At 39.4% G+C, this 27,847-nt stretch overlaps 1 protein-coding gene across 1 annotated transcript in view; it reads left to right on the top strand.

Moving 5' to 3' along the window:
• Positions 1–2,178: 2,178 nt before the first annotated feature.
• The window catches only part of SPEF2 (sperm flagellar 2), a 187,517-nt gene continuing 161,848 nt past the window's right edge, over positions 2,179–27,847 (top strand). The window contains exons 1-5 of the mRNA XM_077760172.1: positions 2,179–2,250; positions 14,438–14,540; positions 21,101–21,353; positions 24,653–24,823; positions 27,311–27,451. Coding sequence (XP_077616298.1) covers positions 2,193–2,250; positions 14,438–14,540; positions 21,101–21,353; positions 24,653–24,823; positions 27,311–27,451 — 726 coding nt within the window. The 5' untranslated portion in view covers positions 2,179–2,192. The remainder of the gene's footprint in view (positions 2,251–14,437; positions 14,541–21,100; positions 21,354–24,652; positions 24,824–27,310; positions 27,452–27,847) is intronic.

A 27,847-nucleotide genomic window follows, 5' to 3' on the forward strand; every position in this document is an offset into this window, starting at 1 on the left:
AGGTATTTTGTATGAGCTCAGGCATTCTCTTCTGGTGCAGTTACCATCTTCTACATCTTTCCTCAAAAGCAATTTTCTCAGCAATCCAGGAGACATCGGTTTCTAGCCCCTAGGTCCCACAGACTTTTAGAATACAATGACCTTCTGAATTTGGATAACTCTAGGATAATATCAAACGTATCAGGCCCCAATTCTGTTGGCAGTAAATCTCCCTCAGAACTTCCATTGCAGTCATATCTGCTGTGGTGGGTGTGTGGAAACTCATGAGATGGGAGATTTAAAAGTGAAGTGAAGTGATGGCGTACCTGGGTGGCTCCGTTGGTTAAGTGTCCACTTTTGGCTCACACTCCATGAGTTGAGCCCTGAGTCGGGCTCTGTGGTGACAGCTCAGAGCCCAGAGTCGGCTTCAGATTCTGTGTCTCCCTCTCTCTGAGCCCCTCCCCTTCCTGCTCATGCTCTGTCTCTGTCTCTGTCTCTCTCTCTCTCTCAAAAATACACAAACATTAAAAATAATTTAAAAGTTAGTAAAGTGAAATGGTACTAAACTTTTAACCAATCAGGTCACACAGATCAATTTCAGATTAATCTTAAGAGGTATTTGTTCTAGTAGGATGTCATTGTTATTGTGCATACAGTTTAAAATAATCATAATTTGATGCCCCTTTGAGGGGGCAATTCTTTGGTTTTGTGACATATATACACTATTATATATATTATCTTATTACATATGAGATTAAGTAAACATAACACAAATGTACGTATATATTTCTATAATTTCATCTAAACTTTTAGAAATCACTGGGGCACCTGGGTGGCTCAGTTGGTTGAGCAGCTGACTCCTGATACCAGCTCAGATCATGATCTCATGGTTCCTGAGATAGAGCTCCACTTAGGGCTTTGTGCTGACAGTGCAGAGTCGGCTTGGGAATCTCTCTCTCCCTCTCTCTCTCTCCCTGAAGCCCCCCCCTCCGCCACTTTTTAATATTTTTTAAATTTTTTTTTCTGGGAGAGAGAGAGAGACAGTGTGAGCATGGGAGGGTCAGAGAGAGAGGGAGTCACAGACTGAAACAGGCTCCAGGCTCTGAGCTGGCTGTCAGCACAGAGCCCGACGCGGGGCTCGGACCCACGAACCGCGAGATCATGACCTAAGCGAAAGTCGGACGCTTAACCGACTAAGCCACCCAGGCACCCCGTGTAGATGGAAAATTTTTAAAGAGGAAACATCAGAGGTAGGGGTTTCTGGCTAAACTGACTTGAAGGATTCTTGAAGGCAGGCCGAGGGGGAGCAGATATCAAAGATGCGGGATCTGGAATTTGATCAGATATAAGGGTGAGGGATGTTCCTTAAACAGACCCAGCAGGATTCTTGCTAAAATTGGATAAGGGAGGGCTAAGGAAGGAGCTCAAGTTCTGTGCCTCTGGGGGAAGAGGATTCAAGAGGAACCTGACTCAGGTTTGCTCAGGGGAAGATTCTTTGTTGTCAAAATACAATTTTAAAATAATTACCTGTAAGGAAAAACTGACCGGAAAACAAGCTCATATTCACCTCTCAAGACAAGGTAGAGATATGAATTACCCTAGTTGTTAGTTCCGCCACCGCTAACAACACAAATGATCGAATGATTGCTGGGTATTAGGCCTGAACCAGCCCTGGGACCAAACTCTGCATAAGACACGTTCTGTTCCTGCCAGGGTAACCACACGATATAGCCATTAAATCTGGCGATTATTAAATCAATGACAAAACGGCTGCCATTAGAGTAAGAGCTTCTATAGGTTTCTTTAACAGGCCATCAGGAAGAAAAGTAATTCCCTTTCAGTCAAGACTCTCTCTCTTTCGGCTGGTCCAAGAAGCCCTCGCTCAGGCCGTGGCCTCCCTGCCTCGCTCTCTCCGCGCACGCATTCCTCTCCCACGGCTCAGGCCCTCTTCCTGCATCCCCGCCGCCCCCACCGCGGAGCCCCCCGCGCCTGCGCGCGTCCCGGGGCTACCCACCGGCAGGGGGCAGGCCACGGTTTTCCGTGCTCCGCGGCTGGACTCTGGCGCCCCTCTTGCCCCAGCCTCTGCCCTGGCTCCGGCCTGGATACGCTTCCTTAGCAACCGGTTGCCTTTGGCAACGAGAGGACGCGGGGCCCGCGGCTGGGTTTCCCGCGCGTCCCTACCCTTGCTTGTTGCAGCAGGCGCAGGCCGAGCCATGTCGGAGATCCTGTGCCGGTGGCTCAACCACGAGTTGAAGGTGTCCCAGACCGTGAGTGAGTGCCACAGCCCGGGGAGAGCGGGCTAGGGGCTGGCGGGGCTCAGAGCCCCGAGCTCGGGGTGCTCATGGAAGGTGGCGGGGACGGCGCGAGCTGCGCAGTCTAGGCGCCTGCGGGGCCCAGCAGCGCCCTGGGCCGGGCCCGTGGCCGCAGTCCAGCCCGTCTGAGCTTCTCCCATCATTCTGCAGCTCCCGAGTTACCCACCGTCATGGTGGGCCCAACCCCGCAGTTTCTAACCTACTGTGCCGTTGTGAGCAATCAGAGGGTTTTTGGAGTTCTCCTTTGTTCCTATGAAGAGAAGAAATTTGCTGGACTCTATAGTCTGGCCCTGACATTACTCCCTTAGAAGAATGTGCTGGCAAGCCAATGAAATAATGAAGCCTTAAAGCCAGCTAGGGCTCTACTACATGTGTGCCCCTGGACAAGTTCCAATACCTTTTCTGAGTGTGTTTCCTGCACAGTGTAAAATGGATCCGATCGTACTTTCCGTACCCAGCTACCTAGCAGGAGAGGGGGCTGTGTGAAAAGAGTTAATGCAGAATATGTTAACATTTACCAGTTGTAGCGGTTTTAGCTCAACAGTTAGACACATTAGCTATTTCAGACCACTCTTCACTCGTGACTAAAGCTGACTTTATCCACTAATCTGATTTTATCCCAGCCATGAAATTGCCGTCCAAAGTTTCTAACTCCCACAACCACAGAGGCAATTGCACATGCTGGCAATTTCTAGGACAGCTGAGTAATTCCAACATAGCCACTATAGTCCATCTCCGCTTCTTTCTGTTGTTTCTTCAGCACTTCGTTTTCCAGCTGGTTCTGTTTTTGCTCAAGGCAAGAGGTTTTCAGCCCAAATCATTTCCATCTGTTTTCAAAGAGATGCCCTCGCATAATGCCATGTTGCTACCAGAGGGGCAATAGTGCCAACCTGACCTCAGGTCAGCCATGGAATTTGCTAGACCAGGAGTGTTTCTGCAGCCACAAAATATTTATTATCAGCATTAGGCTCTTTAACGTTGGTGCACTTCCGGTTGCATTTCTTGAGGCATAAACCCTAGAGTAACCTTCTTCGCCAAACCAAAACCCACACACTCCCTGGACACTGCCATCAGTTCTTTCCCAGGATTCCAGGACCATCCATCCCATTTTGTCCCTGTTTCGCACCTAAAATGTGATGCTGATCTCAGGACAATGGTTAGCAGTTTTCTTATTCCTTTCTTAACATAGGAGTCAAATTGCATCATAATTCCCTTAAGTTACACTCTTCCACAGAAAAGAAGCTGCAGATTGCTGAGTTTAATTTGGTTCATTTACTTGATTTGTAAAACGCACACCCTTTGCCCAAATCCCCAGGACTTCGTTACATATTGAAACACTTTTGAGAAAAGTAAGTAGAATTAATAAGAAACACAGTAATAGTAGTATAATTGTATTAGTTGTAATGGTAATGTTTTGGAATTTGGGTTTTGAGAGGAAGAAGAAAAATTACTTCTTTCTGTGAAGATGAAAAGATGGGAGGCATTTTAAGTGAGCATTTTAGCAACATAAACTATGAATGGAAAATTCCTGATATCTGCTTCCCTGAAGTTGTTAGCGAGACATCTGCAGTATTCCACATCCCATTCATTAGGAATACATATTTATTTCTTGATCCTAACTTCTAACTGCAGGGGTGCCTGGGTGGCTCAGTTGGGTAAGCATCCGGCTCCTGGTTCGTGAGCTCGAGTCCTGCCTCGGGCTCTGTGCTGACAGCTCAGAGCCTGGGACCTGCTTGGCATCCTGTGTCTCCCTCTCTCTCTGCCCCTCCCCCACTCACACTTTGTCTCCCTGTCATTGCAAAATGAATAAACGTTTAAAAAAAATCTACCTGCTAACTGAAGTCTAAAGAGACTGATTTAACCAAATTCCATATTGTAGAAGGTTTTTCAGAGTCTAGGAAACACACTCAGATGTATTTGGAAACAAACAAGATAGAAATCTGTGCACCTGCGAAAGCATACTGCCTGTTGTTGATTCTGGTCATTAGAGAAGCCATTTTATGGTGTATAGTGGAAGGCTTGGAATGGTTTATGGGAACTACCATGGAAGAATGCTAAGTGGCTACAACCTCTGGAGGAAGTAGTAAGGCAATTTTCTAGACAAGGGTTGTGTTAAGAGCAAGGACTTGGAAGCCAGACTGCTGGGTCAAAATCAGGGTCAAAATCACTTATCCACCACTAGCTGGTGACCTTGGACAATTTATTTACCTGAATGTCATGATACTCAAAATAGGAGTAATAATAATAATATCTCATCAAGTTGTGTCAAGATTAAATGGGATGGTAAATGTAAATGTAATAATAAATAGTAGATGTATTAGAATAATACTTGGGACATGATAAATGCTAAATCTCACTCTTCAGAAACTGTCATACAAAAATTAAATTACCAGTATGTCAGGACATTTAAACAAGGATGTTTATTGCTACATGGATTGTAGGGACAAAAATGAAGAAATGGGAAACAATCTGAATATCCTTCAAGAGTAGAATACTTGGCTAAATGATTCTATATTCATGCTATGGATTGTTATGTGATTATTAGAAAGAATGAGTTAATGCTATAACTTTTGATCTGAAGGATATTTATGTATTTTTGTCAAGCAAAAAATAAACGTGATAGCTTATTGTGAGGAGTATAATTGCATTTTTATACCAACTAGGAAATACATACACACACATATGTATGTATGCATACATGTAGCTGTTTTATGAGCATAGAGGAATGTGTGGAGAGCCATATACTAGACTGTTGACATATGCCTGAATCTTCATATTGTTTGTTTGTATAAGCATAGAGAAAAGTGTGGAAGGATATAAAGTAGTATATTGATATTTGTTACCTTGGGAAAGGAGAAGATTGTTGGCTTTTCTCTATACATCTGCATTACTTGGCTTGTTGCTTTTATTACCTTCATAATTTGAAAGGAGCATTCAACATAACATTACAAATAGAAAATTAAAAAAAAAGATCAAACTTCACATGACAAAATAGGAGAAAAAGACGTTTAACATCTTTTAATTGAAATTAGTAAGGATCTTATAATAAAGTAGTATGGGGGGCTACATGAGAATTATTTTCTTAAATGAGTTTTATAAATGAAAAATAATAAAAAATAATAAATAAGAATATTATTAGACACTTATACCAGAGGCTGTGCTAAGTCCTTTAGATAGGGTTTTTTTGTTTTTTGTTTTATTTTGTTTTGTTCTTTTAAATTAAAAAATAAGGCCTAGAGAGACATTGTCGCAGCTGTAAAGATGAGTAAAAGAAGCTAAGAAACTTGGTAATTCAAGGTCACATAGCTAGTGACTCCCAGAGCCAGACCCTTGACTTGTGCTTTTAGACACTTTATTGTGTTTTACAATTTATAGTTAGGGAATATATTTTTTAAAAACTCAACTCTCCCAAGAGTATTCATTTGAGCTCCTTTTATAAGGATTACTATTCAGTTTGAAATTATAAGAAGTACACAAATTCATGTTATAACTTAAATGGGTAAATGGCAAAGGTGGATTTATTAGTGTTTGTTTAGAAGTGGTTCAGGGGCACCTGGGTGGCTCATGTGGTTAAGTGGCTGGCTGACTCTTGATTTTGGTCTAGGTAAGATATCACGGTTCCTGAGATTGAGCCCTGCATTGGGCTCTGGACTGGTAGCTTGGAGCCTACTTGGGATTCTCTCTCTCCCTCTCTTTCTGCCTGTCCCCTGTTGTGAGCTTGTGTGCTTGTGCTCTTTCTCTCTCTCAAAATAAATAAACATCAAAAAAATAAAATTAAAAAAAAAGTGGGCCAGTCCATATGTTGCTTGCTAGGACAAGGAAACAATGAGAATCCCAAGTGAGTGCATTTGCTGCCTTGATGAGGCTAAAGAATGATTCAGTCATTGGTAATGCAGCTAAAGGCTATTGATTTCTGCATTATTCTGAAAGGTAGAAGTCAATTTGGATAAAGCATATTATATTGAATTTTGTATTGCCTGGACTACACTGAGTATCAGCAGTAAAGAAAATAAATTCTAATGACCCTTAGTTGAGACTAGTCTCCCTCAACTTAATGAGGTTTCTGGGAATCATCAGAGATTTGATTAGTCTCAACATATGAAGATTCAAAGCTTCGTTGCCAAAGCTAAGGGCCTCCAGTGAATTTAATTTAACTGGACTATTTCTCCTGGAGAATAACACTTAGATGTATATGTTAATAAAATGTCTTGGAATACAAAAAGTTGCTAACACAAACTTACATCTGAAATTCAAGCAATTGTTTTCAAACAGTTGTTTCTATAATGAAAAATAAGTAATGTAATATTACTAAAAGATTTGCTCTAAAATTCTTTAGGAGCTCTCAATTATATTCAAGAATAAGCATTGCTTTTATTTAACAAAACTATTATGAATTCACCATATGAGGAAACAAGCTTTGTAATGTCATAACTGAACATTCTCCATAAATAAGTAGAAGCCTTTGAATTCTGGAGTACCTGGATGGCTCAGTCGGTTAAGCTTCTGACTTCAGCTCAGGTCATGATCTCATGGTTCATGGGGTCGGGCTCTGTGCTGACAGCTAGCTCAGAGCCTGGAGCCTATTTCAGATTCTGTATCTCCCTCTCCCTCTGACCCTCCCCTGCTCACGCTGTCTCTCTCTCTCTCAGAAATAAATAAAACCTTAAAAAATTTTTTTAAAAAAGAAGTCTTCGAATTCTATGTTATAGATCAGATCTTTTGTAAACATGGGTATATACAAGTAGTCTGTATTCTTTTGGATTCTAGATGTGGTTATGTTGAAAATTGTAGATACCTTATTATGCATATTTTAATTGTTTCAATAATTTTAAAAAAGTTAATGTTTGTTTATTTTGAGAGAGAGAGAGAGAGAGAGAGAGAGCATGCTCATGTGCATGAGCAAGCCAGGGAAGGGGCAGAGAGAGGGAGAAGAAGAGGGAGAGAGACAGGGAGAGGAAGAGGGAGAGAGAGAGACACAGAGAGAGAGAGAGAGAGAGAGAGAGAGAATCCCATGCAGGCTCCATGCTGCCTGTGCAGAGCTCGATGCAGGGCTAGAGCTCACCAACCATGAGTCATGACCTGAGCCAAAATCAAGAGTCAGACACTTAACGAACTGAGTCACCCAGGTGCCCCTAATTGTTTCAATAATCTTAAAACATTTTTATCGGTAGTAGAAGAGGTGTAATAAACAGAAAATTGGAGTTGGGGAGTTAAGGTTCTCTAACTATCAACTTTGTAGCATCTGAAGCATAAATAATCTCTAAGTCCCAATTTTATGTCCTGAGAAGTAAGAATAATAAGTATGTTAGTTCCAGTGATGGAATGAATGAGTCATGGGGATGAAAGGTACAGCATAGGCAATGCAGTCAATGGTATTTAATCATGTTGTATGGTGACGGATGGTAGCTACACTTCGGGTGATCACAGCATGGGGTATAGAGTCATACTAGGTAACGTGTAACTATACTTCAATTGAAAAAAATGGTAAAAAAAAAAATTCTCTATATTTGGAAGGATATGAAATGCAATTGGAAATGGAGAACACCTACCACAGTGCCTAACATCTACGTTAGATCCAGATATTCAATAAATGTTATTTCAACTGCTTTATGTCCTTTACTTTAGGATAACACCTATGATAGTGCCTGTCACATAATAGGCATTTAGAAACTAATTGTTTATTACATGAGAGTGTATGAGTGAGGCAAAAGTAAAGCATTGTTTTAGGCTAAACCTTATGCCTTTGTTCATCTTGAGAAGATAGCCCTGGGTACTTTGATCCTCATTTTTGTGATTTCAAAGGCTCTGCTTAATTAGTTAATTAATTAATTCAAGTTAGTTAACCTACAGTGTAGTATTTGTTTCAGGAGTAGAACCCAATGATTCATCACTTCCATATAACACCCAGTGCTCATCCCAACAAGTGCCCTTCTTAATGTTCATCCCCTATTTAGCCCATCCCCCCACCCACCTCTCCTCCAGCAACCTTCAGTTTGTTCTCTATATTTAAGATTTTCTTATGGTTTGCCTCCCTCTCTGTTTTAATCTTATTTTTCATTCCCTTCTCCTATGTTCATCTGTTGTGTTTCTTAAATTCCACATATGAGTGAAATCATATGGTATTTGTCTTTCTCTGACTTATTTCACTTAGCATAATACACTCTAGTTCCATCCACTTTGTTGCAAATGCAAGATTTCATTGTTTTTGATCTCTAATTAGTATTCCATTGCGTGCGCACATTTGTGTGTGTGTGTGTGTGTGTGTACCACATCTTCTTTATCTATTCATCGGTCAACGGAAATTTGGTCTCTTTCCCTAATTTCTCTATCATTTTTTACTTTCAGCAGTTTCATTCCACTTTTAAACTGGTATCATTAAACCACACATTTTCTTATACTTCATCCCTTAGGGTACTTAGGAAATATACTATGTCTCTTGTCATACAACAGATTTTGATATTTCCTGGCCAGCCCAACAGCACTTTCCTTGGTTAAATTTTGGCTTCCATTGGCTAGAAATTGAGATACCCATTCTGATAGCTTATGACCATTGTATAAATCAGTGTTAAAGTGTTTGAGATATAGCTTCGGATTTTGTGTTTCCCTCTCTCTCTGACCCTCCCCTGCTCATGCTGTCTCTCTCTCTCTCAAAAATAAATAAAAGTTAAAAAAAAAAGCGTTTGAGATATAAAATTCCAAGAAAAGAATGCCACCCAATATTTTAACCATCAAAGAAGATTAGGATGATATAGACAATTTGTTTCAGATAGAACTTGAGAATTATGATAAAGACTTCCAAGGAATGGCATGGTCATCCCTTTGTTATATTGGAGGAAAATAATCTGCCAATATCCTCCAGCCAAAGACCACAGGATGCATACCTATAGTTGAACAAAGTCAGGTTTATTGACTTGTAGCCGACAAGAGAAAACATATACCATGGGGAACTGTGGGATGTTAGTAAGAGGATGTTAGAAAGTCGTTAAAACTTCTGGGTTTGTGTTGGGTATTTATTGAGAGGGGTTCAAGGAAGCAGTGCTTTGCTCTGAATTGGGCCCTGTCAAGAAGCATAGGCAACTCTACGACTGGGTATCTTAATAAATCTTATCGAGGAAGCGGAGAGAATAAAGCAAGACAGATTTGATTGGTAAAAATGTAGTAAACACTCATATTTGCCAGAATAGGGAGATTTGGGGTCATTTTTGTGATTTGGACAATACTATTTTGGTCTGAATACACACATGATCACAAAGGAATTTTGTTTTTGTCTTGATCTATCAGGGTCACAGAGTGGCCTTGTCTGGTGTTGGTGGCTGTGAAATTGATTATGTTTGGCAGGAGAATGCCAAGGCCTAGCTGTGAGTGCCAGACCAACTCCTAGGAACATCAAGGCCTAATGGGGCCAGGTCACCTTCAAGCCATCAGCAGCTGCTTTTCTCTCTCTCAAATGAAAGCAGATTTGCCTGGCCTTTAAAATGTGGCTGAGGGGATGCCTGCGTGGCTCAGTCGGTTAAGCGTCTGACTTCAGCTCAGGTCATGATCTCATGGTTCGTGGGTTCCAGCCCTGTGTTGGGCTCTGTGCTAGCTCAGAGCCTGGAGCCTGTTTCAGATTCTGTATCTCCCTCTCTCTCTGATCTTCTCCTACTTTCTCTCTCTTTCCCTCTCTCTCTCTCTGTCTCTCTCTCAGAAATAAATAAAACATTAAAAAAATTTTTTTAAATAAAAAAATAAAATGTGGCTGATAATGCAGATTAGATCTTTGCTCCTCTCTTCTAGTAAAGGAAGAGTGAAGATGACTGAGCATAGAATGCATAGGTATACAGTTCTAAAATTCAAGTATCTCTTTATTCATTGGGTGGCAAAACTTGACCAGAAATATTGTGATGCTATGTTTAATTTTTAATTCTCCAATTGAAATGTTCTGCTGTAGGAATCAACTGTGTTTGATTACATGTGCTTCTGGTGGGAGTGTTATACCTTATCTGGACCTAAGGAGAGGCTTGTATTTGAATTTAAGGACAATGTCAAGTATTTGCTCTCTGAAGTATTGAATTACTTTTTAAATAAGGATGTTTGTGCTGTAGTCATTGAGCTCATGAATTATATAACCTGTAATTAATATGACCTGTTATCTTAAATTAGGAAGCAGTGATAATAACAATAAAAAATGTCATTGAGCACTATATGCCAGAAATTATGGCAAGCATTTACACGCAATATCTCATTTACTTCTCAAACCAACTCTTAGGGGGTAGAAACCATCACTCTCCCTCTTTTAAAGATAAGAAACTGAGACATTAATTTCCGACAGTCTAGTGGCTTATAAATGAGCAAGGAGTAAACTCAGGAGAAAGTTTCTCCAGAGTCTGTGCTCTCCTCATTACCATTTTGGAATATAGAAGGCTTATCTCCTTTATGTGCTTTCTCCAGCTGGCTCAGGGCCATTCTGGTGGGAAGCACGTGGGTCATTTCATCTGTTGAGTCCTGCCTCATCTAGACCTTCACAAAGGCCCACATCAAAGACTGCAGCAAAAGAAAAGTGTAGTGATAGGGATCAGGAGGGCAGTTTGGAAATTTGGAGGCAGGGTTGTGTTGTTGCTGAATGACCTTGAGGCCAGATATAAATTACGTCTTTTGTTGCTGAATGACCTGATCCCGATGTAAATTATGTCAGAGATCAGGATGAAGAATATCACTGGGCTCCACAGTTTATTTCTCATATTATTCATTGTTCTTGTTATAGAGCCAAACTGTCTCTTCTTTCCCCTAGGAAATTCCAGTTGGTAGTGTAAATTAACTTGTAGAGGTGGCTGTCATGAAATTCATCGTGGGATTCAGGAACATTTGGTGGGAAGAGAAATATAATGAAGCAAAGGGAAAAAAGAAGCTTTCCTTTGCTTTTTTGCTTTTTTTCCTTGTTGTTTCTTTCCCCACACCCCTCTCCCTTTCTCTCTCCCTGGACTCTTATCTGTCTTCTCACACTCTTTAATCTGTACATTCCTAGTGAGTACACTGTCTCTTCGTCATCTTCTTCCCTGTCTAATCTCTTGCATGTATTCATCTTTATTTCTTCTTTTATTTTTTCTACATGTTTTTCCACTTGCTATCATTCTTCACTCATTAGCTTTTCTGCTTATTTGGCACACAGTGAAGCTGATGTGTCCTATGCACACAAAGCTTCAGACGGATGTTTTTGTATGTGTTTACATGTAGTGAACTATTTGACAATGAAATAATACGTGTTTACTGTTCTTTGATCTTTATATCCAGAAATGCCTCTATTTTATTTCTCTCGGGATTGCCTTCTTAATATGTCATGCATTTTAAAGGAAGTGGACTATGATTTTTTTTTCTGTGACCCTTTTGTAGGAAACAGTTTACTAAAGGCCATTTGCCTGCTACACTGAGGGTGACAGAACAGGATACAGATGTTCCCCAGTTATTCATGGGTCCCCAGTTATTCATGGGTCCCCAGTTATTCATGGGCTGAACTTCGGGTATTCAGTCAAACAAACCACAGACATAGTGCAAAATCCAGGAGGAGGGAGAGGGGACTGGAACTGCCTCAAGGTGACATAACAGCTTCAGAATGAAAGCAATAAATAGCCGTTAGACTGTTAGTAGAAATCCATAGTCTGACAATAGCTGGATATCAGATGAATAGCTCCTCAGAAAACTAGGAGGAGAATAAGGATGGGCTAGAGAAGAGAGAGGGGGAAAAATAAAACAGAAAAAAGAAAGCAGCAGACAGAGAGGTGCAAGGCACAGTCGGAGCAGCCCAGATGGCACAGGAAGGATGATGGTGGCAGCCAAGACCAGGTAACAGCATTGGTGGCCAACAGTATCAGGTATCTGAGGAAAGGAGAAAGCAGCCATGACTCAGGAGGAGAAGACAGCACACTTCCACCCTTTGGAGGTGGAAGGAGCTGTTTGGATTTCAATTGCTTCAGATACTACTGCTGTAAGATTCCAGGAGACACAGTCAATAGATTCTGATGCTGGATGGTTCTGGAGTTGGCCCTAGGTAAACAGAATCAATGGGCATAGTTGACATCATTTTAAACTAATTTATTATATATTGATTTAACCTAAGGATTGGGGTATTACTATGAATATAAAATATTTTGGGGCACCCTGGTGGCTCAGTTGGTTAAACATCTGACTTTGGCTCAGGTCATGATATTGTTCATGAGTTCGAGCCCCACGTTGGGCTTTGTGCTGACAGCTCAGAGCCTGGAGCCTGCTTCAAATTCTGTGCCTTCCTCTCTCTCTGCCCCTCCCCTGCTAGTGCTCTGCGTTCTCTCTCTCTGAAAAATAAAAGAACATTAAAAAAAAAAAAAGGATTTAAATTAACTTTGGGTGAAATTGTGGCCTGGTGTCAGATGTCCTACAGTTTTATTCTTATGATAATGTGTAGTATGCTGAGTAAGGACTCACTTCACCCCACTGCAACCACACACCAAGTATTTCTACGGATCGGGAAGAAATGCTATTTCTTCACAATCAATGAACCACCTCACTGAGTCAGATAGATAAAAGAGGACAGTTTGGTACAAACGAACTTGCCATGGTGCAGTGATATATAGTGTTTGCTGCTGTTGCCTGAAGGACCCTGACAGAAACACATTGAAGGTTTGGGGAGGATTTTGAAATCATTTAAGAGATGATAGCCTTGTCCTATGATAACATAAACTTATTTTGCATATCAGTTTTGCACTGTAATCCAATGTCCTTTACTTCATAAGAAAAATTCAAGTGACCCCGAACTAAGGACATTTTTTAAAAAGCAAATTTTATTAGCACTTTTTTTTTTTTTTCTCAACAGTATGTGCTTACTGTGTGGCATGCATGGGACCAAGCAATCCTCAGACATTATCTCTAATCTTTAAAATAGCTCCTCAAAAAGGAATAAAATAATAAAATAGCTCTTCAAGAGAGATGTAGATATGGAGATATGGTTATCTCTGTTCTAGAGATGAGGAGACGGGAACTCGGGGAGCGTACAGCTTGCCAGAGGTAGCACAGCTAGTCAGGGGCAGAGTCAAGATGCCAGCGCAGCTGTCTCTGGCTCCAGAGTCTGTTTTCTCCTGGGCTCTCTGTGTCATTGCAGGGAATGACAACTGGACCAGAGTGACCTCTGGAACCACCAAGCGAAAGCCTGATTATATTTGGTAGGCTTTATTTGAGAAGGTGCAGATAGATGATTTTTAAAAATTTTTTAATGTTTATTTATTTTTGAGAGAGAGGGAGAAAGAGAGAGAGAGAGAGAGATACACACAGAGCGCAAGCAGAGGAGAGGCAGAGAGAGAGAGGGAGACACAGAATTCGAAATAGGCTCCAGGCCCTGAGCTGTCAGCACAGAGCCCAAAGTGGGGCTTGAACCAACAAACCACAAGATCGTGACCTGAGCCGAAGTCGGATGTTCAACTGACTGAGTCACCCAGGCGCCCCTAGATGATTTTTTTTTTAATTTCCATTGTAAAAAGGTTAAAATTAAGTCTTAAGGCTTGCTAAGGTTAGATTGCACCTCACTTGGCCAGAATATGCTGTAATCGTCCATAAATTGTATCAATAATTAGGGTATTGGAGTGTAATTTTGTAAAATAAATGGAAAGTTTCTTTTTTTTTTTATGTTTATTTATTTATTGAGAGAGAGAGAGAGAGAGAGATGAGGGGGGAGGAGCAGAGAGACAGGGAGAGAGAATCCCAAGCAGGCTCCGTGCTCACAGTGCAGAGCCCAGCTGGGAGCTGGATCTCACGGAACTGTGAGTCATGACCTGAGCCCAAATCAAGAGTCAGACGTTTAACTGACTGAGCCACCCAGGTGCCCCTGAAGGTTTGTTTTTGGATCTAAGGTTTTTTAGATAAATTTTACTGGTTGTATTTTGTTTAAGTGGATCAAAAGTTGTGTTTTCTTTCAAAATTTCATATGTCATCAAGTATTGGTTAATATTTATTCAGGGATCTTTATAAGACATCTACTGTTAAACTTCAGTCTTTGATTATTAAAACATGTTTCTAGAAGTATTTTCACAGCATTCTGAATTTAAGTTATGGAGTTTTACTCTACGTATACATAATGAAAATAATTATGCTCTATATGCAACATTATATTTACTTTTTTATTTCTATGTTTTAAAATTCAGGTCCCAAATCATTTGCAAAGGCATTTGCCAGTGGCTATCTGATTGGAGAAATTCTGCACAAGTTCGAACTTCAGGGTGATTTTTCGGAATTTTCAGAAAGCAGGTTAGTGAGATTGATTCTTTCTAAAAAGTCAATTCCTTTGGCATTTGGATGGCTTCATCTCCCAAAGTTCACTTTAAAAAGATCAAGAGCCACAAGATCCTTCCCAGTCTGAATCAGCCAAACGTACCATTGATATGAAAATTGTTGGTTCCTGCCATATTCCTGCTTCATTGTCCCAGGAGCACAAAGGGGTGAAGTTATATGGTTGCAGTAAAACCCCCTCTCTGGATGGGACCTATTTTAGTATCTCCTATATTTCTGAAATTCGAGGCCATATTACATCTTTTTTTGTTAATTGCTTCTTTCTTTTAAGACAAGTGAAGCAACATATAGATTCCTAGCAAAAAACTCCTATAATATTGTTTTTGTTTTTAGCAGCTATATTGAAATATAATTCACAGACCATAATTCATCAGTTTAAAGCATACAATTAGGGGTTTTAAGCATATTTACATGTTTAGTACATTCACAACCATCACCACGAATCACCTGGCCCCTGGTACCCACTCATCTATTTTCTGTCTCTATAGCTTGCCCTATTTTACACATTTCATATCAGTGGGATCTTACAATATGCATATTTTGTGACTGATCATGTTTTCAGGGTTTATCCATATTGTAGTGTATATCAGTGCTTCTTACTATTTATTTGCTAAATTTCAGTTGGATGTACCATGTCTTTTTTATCAATTCATTAACTGGTGGTTATGAGTTATTGGTTAGTATGAACAGTGCTGCTGTGAACGTTGTGTTTTTACATGGAAATGTTTTCATTCCTCTTGTATCCTAGGCAGATACCTAGGGGTGAAATTGTTGGGTTACATGGTCTATGTTTACAATTTTGAGGAACACCCATAATGCTTTTCAAAGTGCTGATATCATTTACATTCACACTTGTAATGTATGAAGGTTTCAGTTTTTCCACATCCTCATCAATACTTGCTATTGTCTTTTTGATTATAGTTATCTAGTCAGTGTCAAGTAGTGTCTCATGTGATTTTAATTTGCATTTCTCTAATGACTAATGATGTTGAGCATCTTTTCATGTGCTCATTAGTCATTTGTACAGCTTCACTGGTGAAATGTTATTCAATCCTTGCCTATTTTCTTTTACATTTTATGTTTTAAGGGAGTTTCAGATTTACAGTAAAATTGAGAAGAAAGCACAGAGATTTCCCATTAAGCCCCTGCCCTGACACATTCATTGCCTCCTCTATTATCCACTCCCCAACCAGAGTGGTGTACTTGTTGCAGTTGATAAACCTGTAATGATTAGTGTTCACTCAAAGTGAATAGTTTATATTAGGGTTCATTCTTGGTGGTGTTCCTTCTATGGGTTTGGACAAATATAGAATGACTTATAACTACCATTATAGTATCATACATAGTATTTTCACTGCCCTAAATCCTCTATGTTCCACCTATTCCTCCCTCTTTTACCTCAACCCTGGCAACCACTGATTTTTGTTTTTACTATCTTGATAGTGTTGCCAGCTAGTCATATAGTTGGAAGGATACAATTGTAGACTTTTGGCTTCATTCACTTAGAAATACTTCATTTACTTAGAAATATGCATTTAAATTTCCTCCATGTCTTCTCATGGCTTGGTAGCTCATTTCTTTTTAACACTGAATAATATTTCAATGTCTGTAGGTACCAGTTTGTTTATCCATTCATGTACTGAAGGACGTCTTGGTTGCTTCCAAGTTTTAGCAATCATAATTTAAGCTGCTATAAACATCCACATGCAGGTTTTGTGTGGACATAACACTTTAGCTCCTTTGGGTGGATAATAAGGAGCATGGTTGTTAGATCATGTAATAGCAAGACGTTTTGTTTTATAGGAATGAACTGCCTTCCCGAGTGGCAGTACCATTTTGCATTCCTCCTAGTAGTGAGTGAGAGTTCTTGCTGCTTCACGTCCTCGCCAACATTTAGTGTTGTCAGTGTTTCGGATTTGGGCCATTCTAATAGGAGTATCATGGTATCTCCTTGTTGTTTTAAATTCCAGTTCCTGAAAGTTGCAGAGTATGTTTGTATGTTTATTCTTTGTGCTCTAAGCATTGTCCCTGGCCCATAGCTGACACACAATCATGTTTTTCTATTGAATAAATGATGTCAGAAAGTATGCCTGTTTAGCCATAGAAAACCTAAAGCACCATACCAGCCAGATGATGTATGTAGTATTTCAGGTACTAAATTGGCTTTTGTCAGCAGGGCCATAGAGGCTCTTTGTGTGAAATGGAAAAAGGGACCTCATCTGGATGGACACAATTGTAAAAACACAGGTCTTGGTGAACAGAGAGGTCTTTGTGCAAAGGAGAGGAACCCCTTTTTGGCTGAAACAGCCTTGCATCAGGGACAGGGATTGGCAAGATGAGCACAGGATAGGTTCATACTCTTGCCCCAACTTTGGGCAGGGATGCACCCTGGGTAAAATCATATGTAACAGTTCCGCTTTTCACCCGCTACTAAGAACTAACTTTCTATCCCACTGAAAATCATTTCCTTAATGTGAGAAGAGGGACCCACTTGTTCTGACAACCAAATTCCATTCATCTTGAATTCTTGGAACAACACATCTTCCCCCCCAACCCCCCAGGGGCACACAGTCTTTTAAAGAAGGCAAGGATCAGTAAATCCATGGATATGACCTTTGTAGCAGTGTATTTGATGGGGAAAAGGATCCTTCTTTCTCAAAGCCTATTTGTTAGGCAGATGTCTAGTGCTAGGGCTCATGCTTTGGAGTTTTTGTTTAATGTTTTTAGTTTCTATAGTCTAAAATATAAATGATGTCAATAACTGAAATTATTTGCCTTAGAAATTCTTAATTCTGAGAAGAACTCATCTAACTCTGAAAGAATTCTCTGTTCTAGGATATATTTAGTCTACCTTAAAGGGTGAAAAATGAGCAGATCAGTTAAAAGAATAAAACATTAAGGACCTTGGATATTCCTGGGGGGACAGCTTCTACTTACCTTGTAAGTAAGATGTGTTCCCTCACCAGGTGGCAAGGAAGAGAGAAGATAGATAATCTCTTGGCAAATAAGAACTGCAAGTATCAGATACCTAAAATAAATAATCCTAAGAATGTCTTCTGTCTTAGAAAAATCTCAAGAAAATTTGATTTTTCCTCCAAGTCTAGAATAGGAATAAATAAAAAATAAACACTAACCAGCTAAAGTATGAGACAGAAAAGTCATATCTTCTAAACCAAGGAACGTAATGATAAAATTATCAAGTACAAACATGTCACACGAGTTGCCATCGACTTATTAATTTCTTTTTTATGTTATATCCTATAGATGGCATTGCTTGCTCATTAGAAAGATAATTCTGTGGATGGGATTTGCCTCAAATGAGATTTTTGTTCTTGATTATCTTCCTTCCACTTTTTATGAAAGGGAAAACCCTTCCATGCTCAGATTACCAGTAGCATGTTTTTGTCCAGTCAACAAAGAAAAGCAAAAAAAGACAAACTTCTTCCTCTCCCTTTGCTCACTCACAGTGAACCCTCTGTGCAACATACGTACAACATCTGGGAATTTGCTATAAGAAAACTGAGACATCAAATGCTGAAAACAAACAAACACTTCACTAGAGAAGGGGAAAACTTCCCAGAATACATTCCTTATTCCCTCAGAGGTTATCATTTGCATCATATACTCTGTCTCCAGAGCAAAGATGTCCTCATAGTTTTTCTGTATACAAAACATGTTGATTTTCTTTCTTTCTTTTTTTTTCTTTTTTTTTTTTTTTACAAATATTTTTTTTTCAAATTAGTTTCCACATAACACNTGTTGATTTTCATGCTAACTGATTGAGCATATGCTATATGAGGTTCTGCTGAATGCCACAGAACCTGTTACACAAGAAAGAAAACACATCCATACACATATACAACATGTATATGTATAAGTTTACATTCTTAAAATTTTGTTTTTATATATTAAAAACTTCCAGAGAGAGGTACTGATATACCTGGTACTTCGGCCAGTTCATAACAGCCATTTTAAAGCCTCATGTGTGGCTGATCCTTAATACTAATAGGCTTACACCGCATTCTGGGGGCCATGCGAAACAAGTAAGAGGAGAGGAAGTGTTCTCCGCTTTTACTGGGTGCAGGGCTAAGTTCTGATACAATTTGGAAATGAGTAGTGTTTGCTTTTGGATTTTCCCTCCTGAACTTTGATGCCCCTAATCTCTGTAGCCCAAGGTTATGACCCAGCCAAATCTCCAACAAGTGGCTCTCTGGTGGTCTTTCCAAATATGTGTAGTGGGCAAGACATACAGTGCTTTTAGGATCGGAGGGGCCTGAAAGAAAAACTGTGCTGGAAGAGCAAGAGGGGGTGTCATGTGCCTGTACAGGGAAGGTAAGCACAAGTCATTGACCTGACTGTCCTTCTGCAACTATACCCTGCAAAACATGGTCTGCTTTCCTCTCATTTTAGGTAGATGGTTGTATATCAAACTGTAAGGTCATTTGTGGGGGAGCAAACTGCAACCTGGACATAAGAAGATCTGAAAAAATGTTTACTCTTACTCTGAGATTTCCTGTAGCATTCAGTATTTTTTCTCAGCCCCTCCGAGACCTGTTTCTCTTAATTTAAACTATTTTATTAAGAGTTTGTTGATGTGGTTTGCTATGCTAAATATACTTTACCAAATATTTCTGCTATAAGAATAATAGTAAACAGAGGAAATAGGACAGTAAGTTACACCACATAACTGGAAAAGGTAATCAAGTTACTGTGTCAATATTTTTATTGACGTTGGCCTTCCCGTGATATTGACTCCTTATTCATATTTAGAAATCATTCCTAGATTTCCTCAGCCCTACCTCCTTATAGAGCATGGGTTTTTAATTTGCCAGTGAATGGGCACTTTCAGGCTAGATTTTAGGAGGCTCACAAATAGCCAGACATGGTGCATACATGTTGTATATGTGCGTGGATGTGTTTTCTTCCTTGTGTAACAGGCTCTGTGGCATTCAGCAGATTTTCAGTGGCATCTGTGATAAAACAAAAACAAAACAAAACAAAAAAACAAAAAACCCAGCAACCTCTTGAGAAATAGTATACTAGCAACAGTATATAAAGTATAAGTGTGAAGCAATCTCTAAATACTTAACTGAGGTCATTGAAGATCGTTGTATCTTCCCCAAATAACTTTATAGTCCAAAATGAAGTCATTGAGTGAAAAAACTTGTATGAGAAATTCTAACCAATAGGTGCCAACCCCCTCTTTCCTACAGTCTTTTCTTTTCCTTTTCTTTCTTTCCTTTTTTTTTTTTTTTGGTGGGGTGAGGGGAGGTTGGGACTTTGACTTATATTCAAATATATTCAGTATGTTTTTTCCAACCATCAAGTATATTCGGTATGTTTTTTCCAACACCGAATGTTGGGAAGTTAGATTAAGGAGGAAATAGGCCAGTGGTTAAAACTGATTTGCATCTAGTTGGAACACAAAGAGGCACAAGAATTGAAAATGCATCCAGCATGTCTTGGGTCTTCTTTTTGTCACTGGATTCATAGGCTCATTGACAGCCCTAGATCATTTGAGATCCGTATTCCAACACTTACCTCAGTTTATCATTTCTAGTTCACTCATGTGTTTGTCCCACCGTGAGCCCCTCAAGGGCAGGGAATACACTGTATTAATCTTTGTAAGACTTTAATAAACTTATTAAAATCTCATAGGTGATTCCAAAATAACTTAAAATTAGAAAGTCTTTACTGATTCTTAAAGTAGTAATATAAACTTTAAAGTGAAGATTGAATAATTAATTACATTGCATAGCTCATGGTATTTAAATATTTCTCACAGTGCCTTGGAGGATTGTTGTTTTTTGGTTTGTTGTTTGTTTGGTTTGATTTTGTTTTTGAGAGGATTGTTGTTAAAGTTGTCAGTGCAACATTTAGGGCTATTTTCAGACTCGAGTAATAATATCATTTAAAGCAATGGAAATTAAATTTTTTTAATGTTTACTATTTTTGAGAGCGACAGAGACCAAGCATGAGTGGGGGAGTGACAGAGAGATAGGGAGACACAGAATCCAAAGCAGGCATCAGGCTCTGAGCTCAGCTCAGAGCCCAACATGGGGCTTGAACCCACAAATCATGAGATCATGACCTGAGCCAAAGTTCACCAGTTAACCGACTGATCCACCCAGGCATCCCTAAAGAAATGAAACTTATATTACAGTTTTGCCTTCTGAGTAAAATATTTTTCAAAGCCATGGCTGTTTTTCCATTTAGAAGAAGGCACTTAGTTATCTGTTTTATGTATCGACTTCCTATAAAAATTCTAGCATCTATTTAAGCAGAAAAGTATATAAAACGAGTTTTAGTTTCACCATTCAAGAGAAATAAATGGGCGGAGTTGTGGACAATAGAAAATCTCAGTGTATTTACATGACTGAGTGGTTTCACAGAGGAACCATGTAGTATAAAGAACATGGGATAATTCATCATATCAGATCATGATCATGTGTTGAATATTGTTGTTTGTGTTTAATTCAATGTCAGTGTCTAACTATGTAAAATATTTTAATGCCTAGAGTTTCAAATGCCAAGCTTAATAATTTTTCTCGCTTGGAGCCAACACTTCACCTTCTGGGTGTGCAGTTTGATCAAAATGTGGCCCACAGCATCATCACAGAAAAGCCAGGGGCGGCAACAAAACTTTTGTATCAGTTGTACACTGTTCTTCAGAAAAAGAAGAAAAGTGGGCTGACCGCAGTGGAAATGCGAACCATGCAGCCCCCAGCAAATGCCAGATACCAAAGCATGAAGAGTGAGGCTTTTCGAGACGTAAGTACACAAAGAATCATAAGCATACCACCATGTAAACCTTGGTAAGGAGACATGGCAGTGACATTGCATTACAAAAAAAGTCTCGTTGGGTATCTGTGTCTGTTATGTATGCTATTGGCCGTTCTCAGGTTTTGTTTTCTATTAATATTTTCAATTCATGTATCCATTTTTGACATGTCCCTTCACGTGACCAGTAGTGTGTCAAATTCCGTGGGTTCCTACCTCCCAGTGTCTTGATGCCTTGCTCCTCTGTTTCCATTTTTGCTACTGCCACGTCTGCTTATATTCCCCGCATGAATTACTGCCACGGACTAACATGTCTCCCAGTCTTCTGGCTTTCTGCCAGACATCAATCAACTACTAGTTGAATCTTCCCTAAATTCCACTTGCACTGGGTTCTTTGCTCAGAAACCTCCCATTTTACATATATTCTGTTTCTAACCTGGACTGACATTCAAGATCTTTCACTAAACGGTCTCAACCTGTGTCTCTGACTGCATTTCTTCACAGTCCTCAGCATAAAGTCTGTCTTTTCTACATTGATCAGCAACCTGCCTTTGAATAGCTCTTGTATATCTCTGCTCCTCCCTCCCTTTCACCCAGGCTTACACTTCTCATCTGTCCTCTCCCTGCAAACTTTTCTCCATCTACCTCTGTGGCAACCTTCCCAGTACACGTGGATTCCTCCTGTGGAACTCCGCGGGCACACGTAATTCTCACTGTCTGGTGCTAACCTCCTGCTGTTGATATTATTGGCTGATTCTCATGGTTTATCTGTCATAAGCCCTCACAAGATTTTTATTTCCTTAAATTCAAGGAATATGCCTGGTGCAATGACTTGAACATTGCAAATAATCATTAACTGTGTTTTGATTAACTGATACAACTTTTTAGTTGACAGTTCTCTCTAGTTCCTGTAAGTGAAATACATTAACTTTTCCAGGTCTCTAGGTTAATGGGGGGTGCTGGCCTGATGGAATGCACTAAATAGAAACTGAAAGAATTTAATGTGTGCACTGAATTTATGAAGAAACAATGACATAATAGATGTGAGAGTCATCTCCACTTTCAGATTTGCTGATTCTTATGAGACTTATGAGCCTGGTAGCAGAATGAGCTCAGCAGCCATGGAGCGCTGGAAATTAGATTATGCTTTCAGCTAGAAGAACTTGGTATTACATCCTGCCTCCTTCACGAGCAAGCTAACTTTGAGCCTATCCCTGAGACACTCTCAGCCTCTATTTTTTCCAACTGTTTCCCCAACTGTTAAAACAAAATTGATTGTCTCCACCTGCTCAGAGTTAGGCTTTTGTTGTTGTTGTTGTTTTAAGGAAACAATATACAAGTTCTTTATAAAGTTTAAAATAGCAACAAGAGCTGTAAGAGCTGTATAGTTGGGGCCAGCAGTAAACCACTGGGTTCAAAGTTGGCCATGGTGACCTTTCCAGAGTGAATCATTCATTTGTTGAACAAATATTTGTTGGGTTCCTGTTTTATGTCAGGCAATTGCACAATGACCAAGGATGGTCCCAACCCCCCTGGAAATAAAATTTTAGGGAGAGAAAAATGTTTCAGTGGAGTAGTGTGGATTGTGGTGATTTGAATCATCAACTGAGATGAAGAAGACTGGAACATAGACTATTCATTCAAGAAATGTGTAGGGAAAAGTGAAGAGAAAATAAGAACAGTAGCTGCAGGGGAGAAGCTCAAGAGAAATGTGAGAGTATTTGTTTCCTTTATGGACACAGAGACTGGAACAACTAGCCAGGTGAGAAAAAGAATCAATAGCAGGAGATGACTGATGGGAAAACCAAGCGGAACAAGGTCCTCTGGGGAAGAAAGGAGGATGAAACTGATGGGCCAGGTGGAGGAGGAGATATTGTAGGAAGGAGCTAAACATGCATTTTTCTTTGATCCAAGATGGAGGAAAATTCAGGTGTCTATTGCATAATAATATTGACTAAAACCTATTGGTTGTACATAGTGAGGTGCAAAGCCCTATTCCAGGCACTGTGTATCTGTCATCTCCTTTGATCTTCACAATGGCCCTATGAGATAGGTGTTTTATCATTCTCATTTTACAGATGATAAAAGTGAGATGCAGAGAGGTTAAGTAACTTGCCCAACTTAATGCAGCTAGTAGGTGGTAGAGTTGCAACAAACTTAGGCAGTGGGCGCCTAGAAGACACACGCCTAACAGGAGGCCCCATTACATCTCAGTGGGTATTTACTGGTTGGTGGGAGGATGATAATTAAGCTGAAGATCTAGATACATATTGAGGTAGAAAAGTAGGATGTTCAAGGACCTTACATTTTTGTTGCCTCTGTGAAGATGGAGGCTAGGCCATATTTAACGACGAGAAGAGCAGAAAGGTGTGTAAGGGCTTAAAGTCAGCTGATCGGTCCCTAAACGATCTTCTGAGTAAATGCCAGCGTCTACTGAGGCAGTTTTAGAAGAGAAGGACCAAACATGGTTTGAGCAACAGTACCATCTGAAAAAAACATTTAGTAAGTCTTTAGCTTTTAAGGATTACTTTTGGATATAAACGTTTTCGTTAAATACATTAGCCATGTTGCTTTCTACCCCACTTTATAATCATCTTTGAGGTTCATTCTCTTACATTGTTACACTCTCATTTCCAGTGGACTGGAAGTTTTAATGTTTCTTCACTTTTTACTAGGAAGTAGCTTAAATAATGGAAGGAATCTGGCTTCTCGTATTATCTCGTATATGTTGAATTGCCTTTATAAAATTATTCTTATGAAAATGTACTTCTAAGAACTCATTCATATAAAGAATACTATTTTTTAAAAATTAAACTCAGGGCAGGGGCGCCTGGGTGGCTTAGTCGGTTAAGCGTCCGACTTTCGCTTAGGTCATGATCTCGCGGTTCGTGGATTCGAGCCCCGCGTCGGGCTCTGTGCTGACTGCCAGCTCAGAGCCTGGAGCCTGTTTCAGTCTGTGACTCCCTCTCTCTCTGACCCTCCCCTGCTCACGCTGTCTCTCTCTCTCCTAGAAATAAATAAAAATATTAAAAAAAAAAATTAAACTCAGGGCAAAGAATACAAAAGTATATGTGAGACTGTTTTATAAGAAGGAATTCAAATCACATTTTTATTGTTTTTATGTAAATTAAAGATATAAGTGATTAGTATGGGGCTTGAATTTAGTTTAACCATCAGCAATAGTATTTCATCGAAATTTTATTTTGAAGACGAATTTTATGTGTGCCTATAATGACAGTACGCTTTTATTTTCTAATAATGAAATCTTTTGAAATGCTTTCTTCATTTAGAGACTTAGAAACCTGATACCACGTCAAACTGATTTCAATCTGATGCGGGTTACACACAGGTTTCAAGAAAAATCTAAACACATGAAAGAAGATCTTGTCCGCATGCATTTTGAGAACCTTGAAAAATTTCAAAAACTCAAGGAAGAACAAAGATGTTTTAATACTGAAAAGGTTTTATAGTACAACTTTTTCGGAAATTCATTCGTGCGTAGTAGTATACTGTTTGTGATTTAAGCCGATAGTACACATTGCATAAGCGTTAATGCAGCTCAAGTTGCATGTACCTTTGACCTGTGCTCTGTCCTGCTCTCACCTTTCTCTCCCTCAGTTTCCCCTTTTCTCCATCCCCACTCCTGCTGTCATGTCTCCCTGAGACTAAGAACAAGAACTGCCGTTCTCTGGAGTGGTAGGACAACTTGATCTCTTTTTTAAGTTGTCTGGTTGAAACAATGCTTCCAATGCCTTAGAAGTGCGGGATTGCTCCTAACTACTCCAGTGAGGGCTTATGGCTGTTGTCCCCACTAAGGGCTGTGGAATGGGATTCCCCCTCTCTCGTCCCTCTTCTGCAATCCCTCAGTCTTCCTGTCCTACCTCATTTGTCTCATCCCGGCAGTGTAGGATAATTTTCTGTTTGCTTCCCTTTCCAACGCCCTTAAAATATCTCTTCTTCTTCTTTTTTTTTTTAAACATCTCTTCTTTCTGGCCCTTCTCACTTTGACTAATTCCCTGCTGTTTCTCAAATTCCTTTGAAAATCTTTGGTGATCTCCTATGCCTTTAAGGACATGAGCACATGATGGTGTGTGGAATCATTAAAGATTTTTAAGAGAATTTCAGATGACTAGGTATATGGAATGTGTAGACTACAGGCAAAAGAATTATAGTTTTGTTTATTGCACTGTAAGTCACTTCTTAATTCATGTATTTAGAATGAAAGAAATTAAAAAATCCTGAATGTAGTCATCCCCCTGTGTGGAGGGAGGAAACGATGAGAGACAAACTCTGGAAGATCTTATGATCCCATTACTTGCCAGAGAGTAGAGGGTTGGGCTTCCCCTTCACATTGCATGGTAAGGAGACAAGGCACTCTTAAAGTAATGTTTACGTCAAAATCAAGTTCTGGAACTCTAATTTTTAAGGAACCAGCCTGTCTGAATTTGATGGGTCAAGTGTAATGCAAAAAATCTCCAAAGAAGGTTGGGAGAAAAGAAAATATGAAACCAATAAATATTCTGAAATAACTTATGTTTAACAATGGTATGAAACAAATAGGACAAAGGGCAGAGCCTATATATTCCTGGTTTTCTAAAGAAGAGAAGATCTTTAGATTTCACAAAGTAAAATGAACAAAAATTTTTTAAATGTATTTAAATTATAATTTTTGACTTTTTAGTGGTTAAAGTTTCTCATCTTTGGATATAGGAACTAGCGGTCTTATTAGTTCTTTAATATAATGCTTTAGTAGTAAAGTCATGATTAATCTTACATGTTACTTTTTTTAAATGTTTATTTATTTTGAGAGAGAGGGAAAGAGCTTGAGCAGGGAAGGGGCAGAGAGAGAGGGAGAGAGAGAATCCCAAGCAAGCTCTGTGCTGTAAGCGCAGAGCCTGAAGCAGGGCTTGATCCCACAAACCATGAGACCGTGACCTGAGCTGAAATTAAGAGTTAGATGCTTAACCGACTGAGCCACACAGGAGACCCTTTACATGTTGCTTCTCAGAGCATTTATTTTCTTTGATGTTTTGATTCTCACTATTGTTTTTCTGTCACTTGTACCCTCCTGCTTATAATTCTACTGAAAATAATTACTGCCTGCATAGAGAAGGGATGATCCAATAATGGTATCACCTAATTCAGTATTTAATCCAATATGTGAGGTTGCTTCTGAATTCATTATTTAAGTGTGACTGAGTTTTGGGGGAGTTTGTCATTTCTTCTGGGTTCCCCAGAAGTCCTCCTAGAGTCCATCTCCTAAATGGAATTTTCTCTACACACCACCTTTAGAGACAGCATTTTCTCTTTCCATTATGGTCAGGTCAGAAAGGTGGAATTAGGAAAGAATTATATTCTTCTTTGTATTTGAGACATTTTTATTGCCCTTTTAGTATCATCACCCAGAATGAAGATACACACATTTGATAGACATAAACTGGGGATTCCAAAATTGTATTATATTATACTTTTCAAGATGAGTTATAGTGAGGGGCGCCTGAGTGGCTCAGTCAGTTGAGCATCCGACTTCAGCTCAGGTCATGATCTCATGGCTTATGAGTTCAAGCTCCGCATCTGGCTCTGTGCTGACAGCTCAGAGCCTGGAGCCTGTTTCAAATTCTGTGCATCCCTCTCTCTTTCTGCCCCTTCCCTGCTCTCTGTCTCTCTCTCAAATATAAATAAAAAATTTATAATATCTCTCTCAAATATAAATAAAAAAATAATTTTTAAATTATTTTAAAACACATTAAAAATTTTTTTTAAAACATGAGTCATATTGACTTCTGCTTCTTAATATTACACAGTTGTGACACTTACTCCATTGGTAAATGGCTGAGTTCTGAAAGTTCCAATGGAAAAATGTATGTTGTATGTGTACCTGTGAGTGTATAGCATAACCTGTTATTCTAATGAGTGGAATAACTAAACTAATGTTATGGGATATTCAGCAACGCTTGAGCAGAAGACGACAAAATGAAATAATGGCCAAAATTCAAGCAGCTATCATTCAGATTCCTAAACCTGCATCAAATCGTACTTTGAAAGCACTTGAGGCCCAAAAAATGATGAAAAAGAAAAAAGAGGCGGAGGTAAGGTGGTAATCCTTTAATATGACGTTGTGTTAATCTTAATGAAAGAAAGACTGATCTTTTTCTAAAACACAGAGAGAACTCCCCCAACTTCTTAATTCGTTTTCAAATTAGTTCCTTCTCATTCAAAACCCCTCCACTGCATGCGTATCTAATCCATTTTATACTGTTATTTGTTGGAATCAGAGAATGTAGCTTTAGGTCAGGAATAAGAAACTCATATAAAACGACAGTACCAATCTGGACTCCTGTGTTGAGAAGGGTCCTGTGGTCACTAGAAAAGTATTATAGAATGGTGCTTCTGTGATGAGTTGTAGCAGCCATGGGCACAGAGGTGTCATTCAAGGTACACATACCATATATATATGGGATATATATATATATATATATATATAT

Source organism: Crocuta crocuta, unplaced genomic scaffold (assembly GCF_008692635.1).
Source record: "Crocuta crocuta isolate KB4526 unplaced genomic scaffold, BGI_CrCroc_1.0 scaffold150, whole genome shotgun sequence".
Lineage (NCBI taxonomy): Eukaryota > Metazoa > Chordata > Mammalia > Carnivora > Hyaenidae > Crocuta > Crocuta crocuta.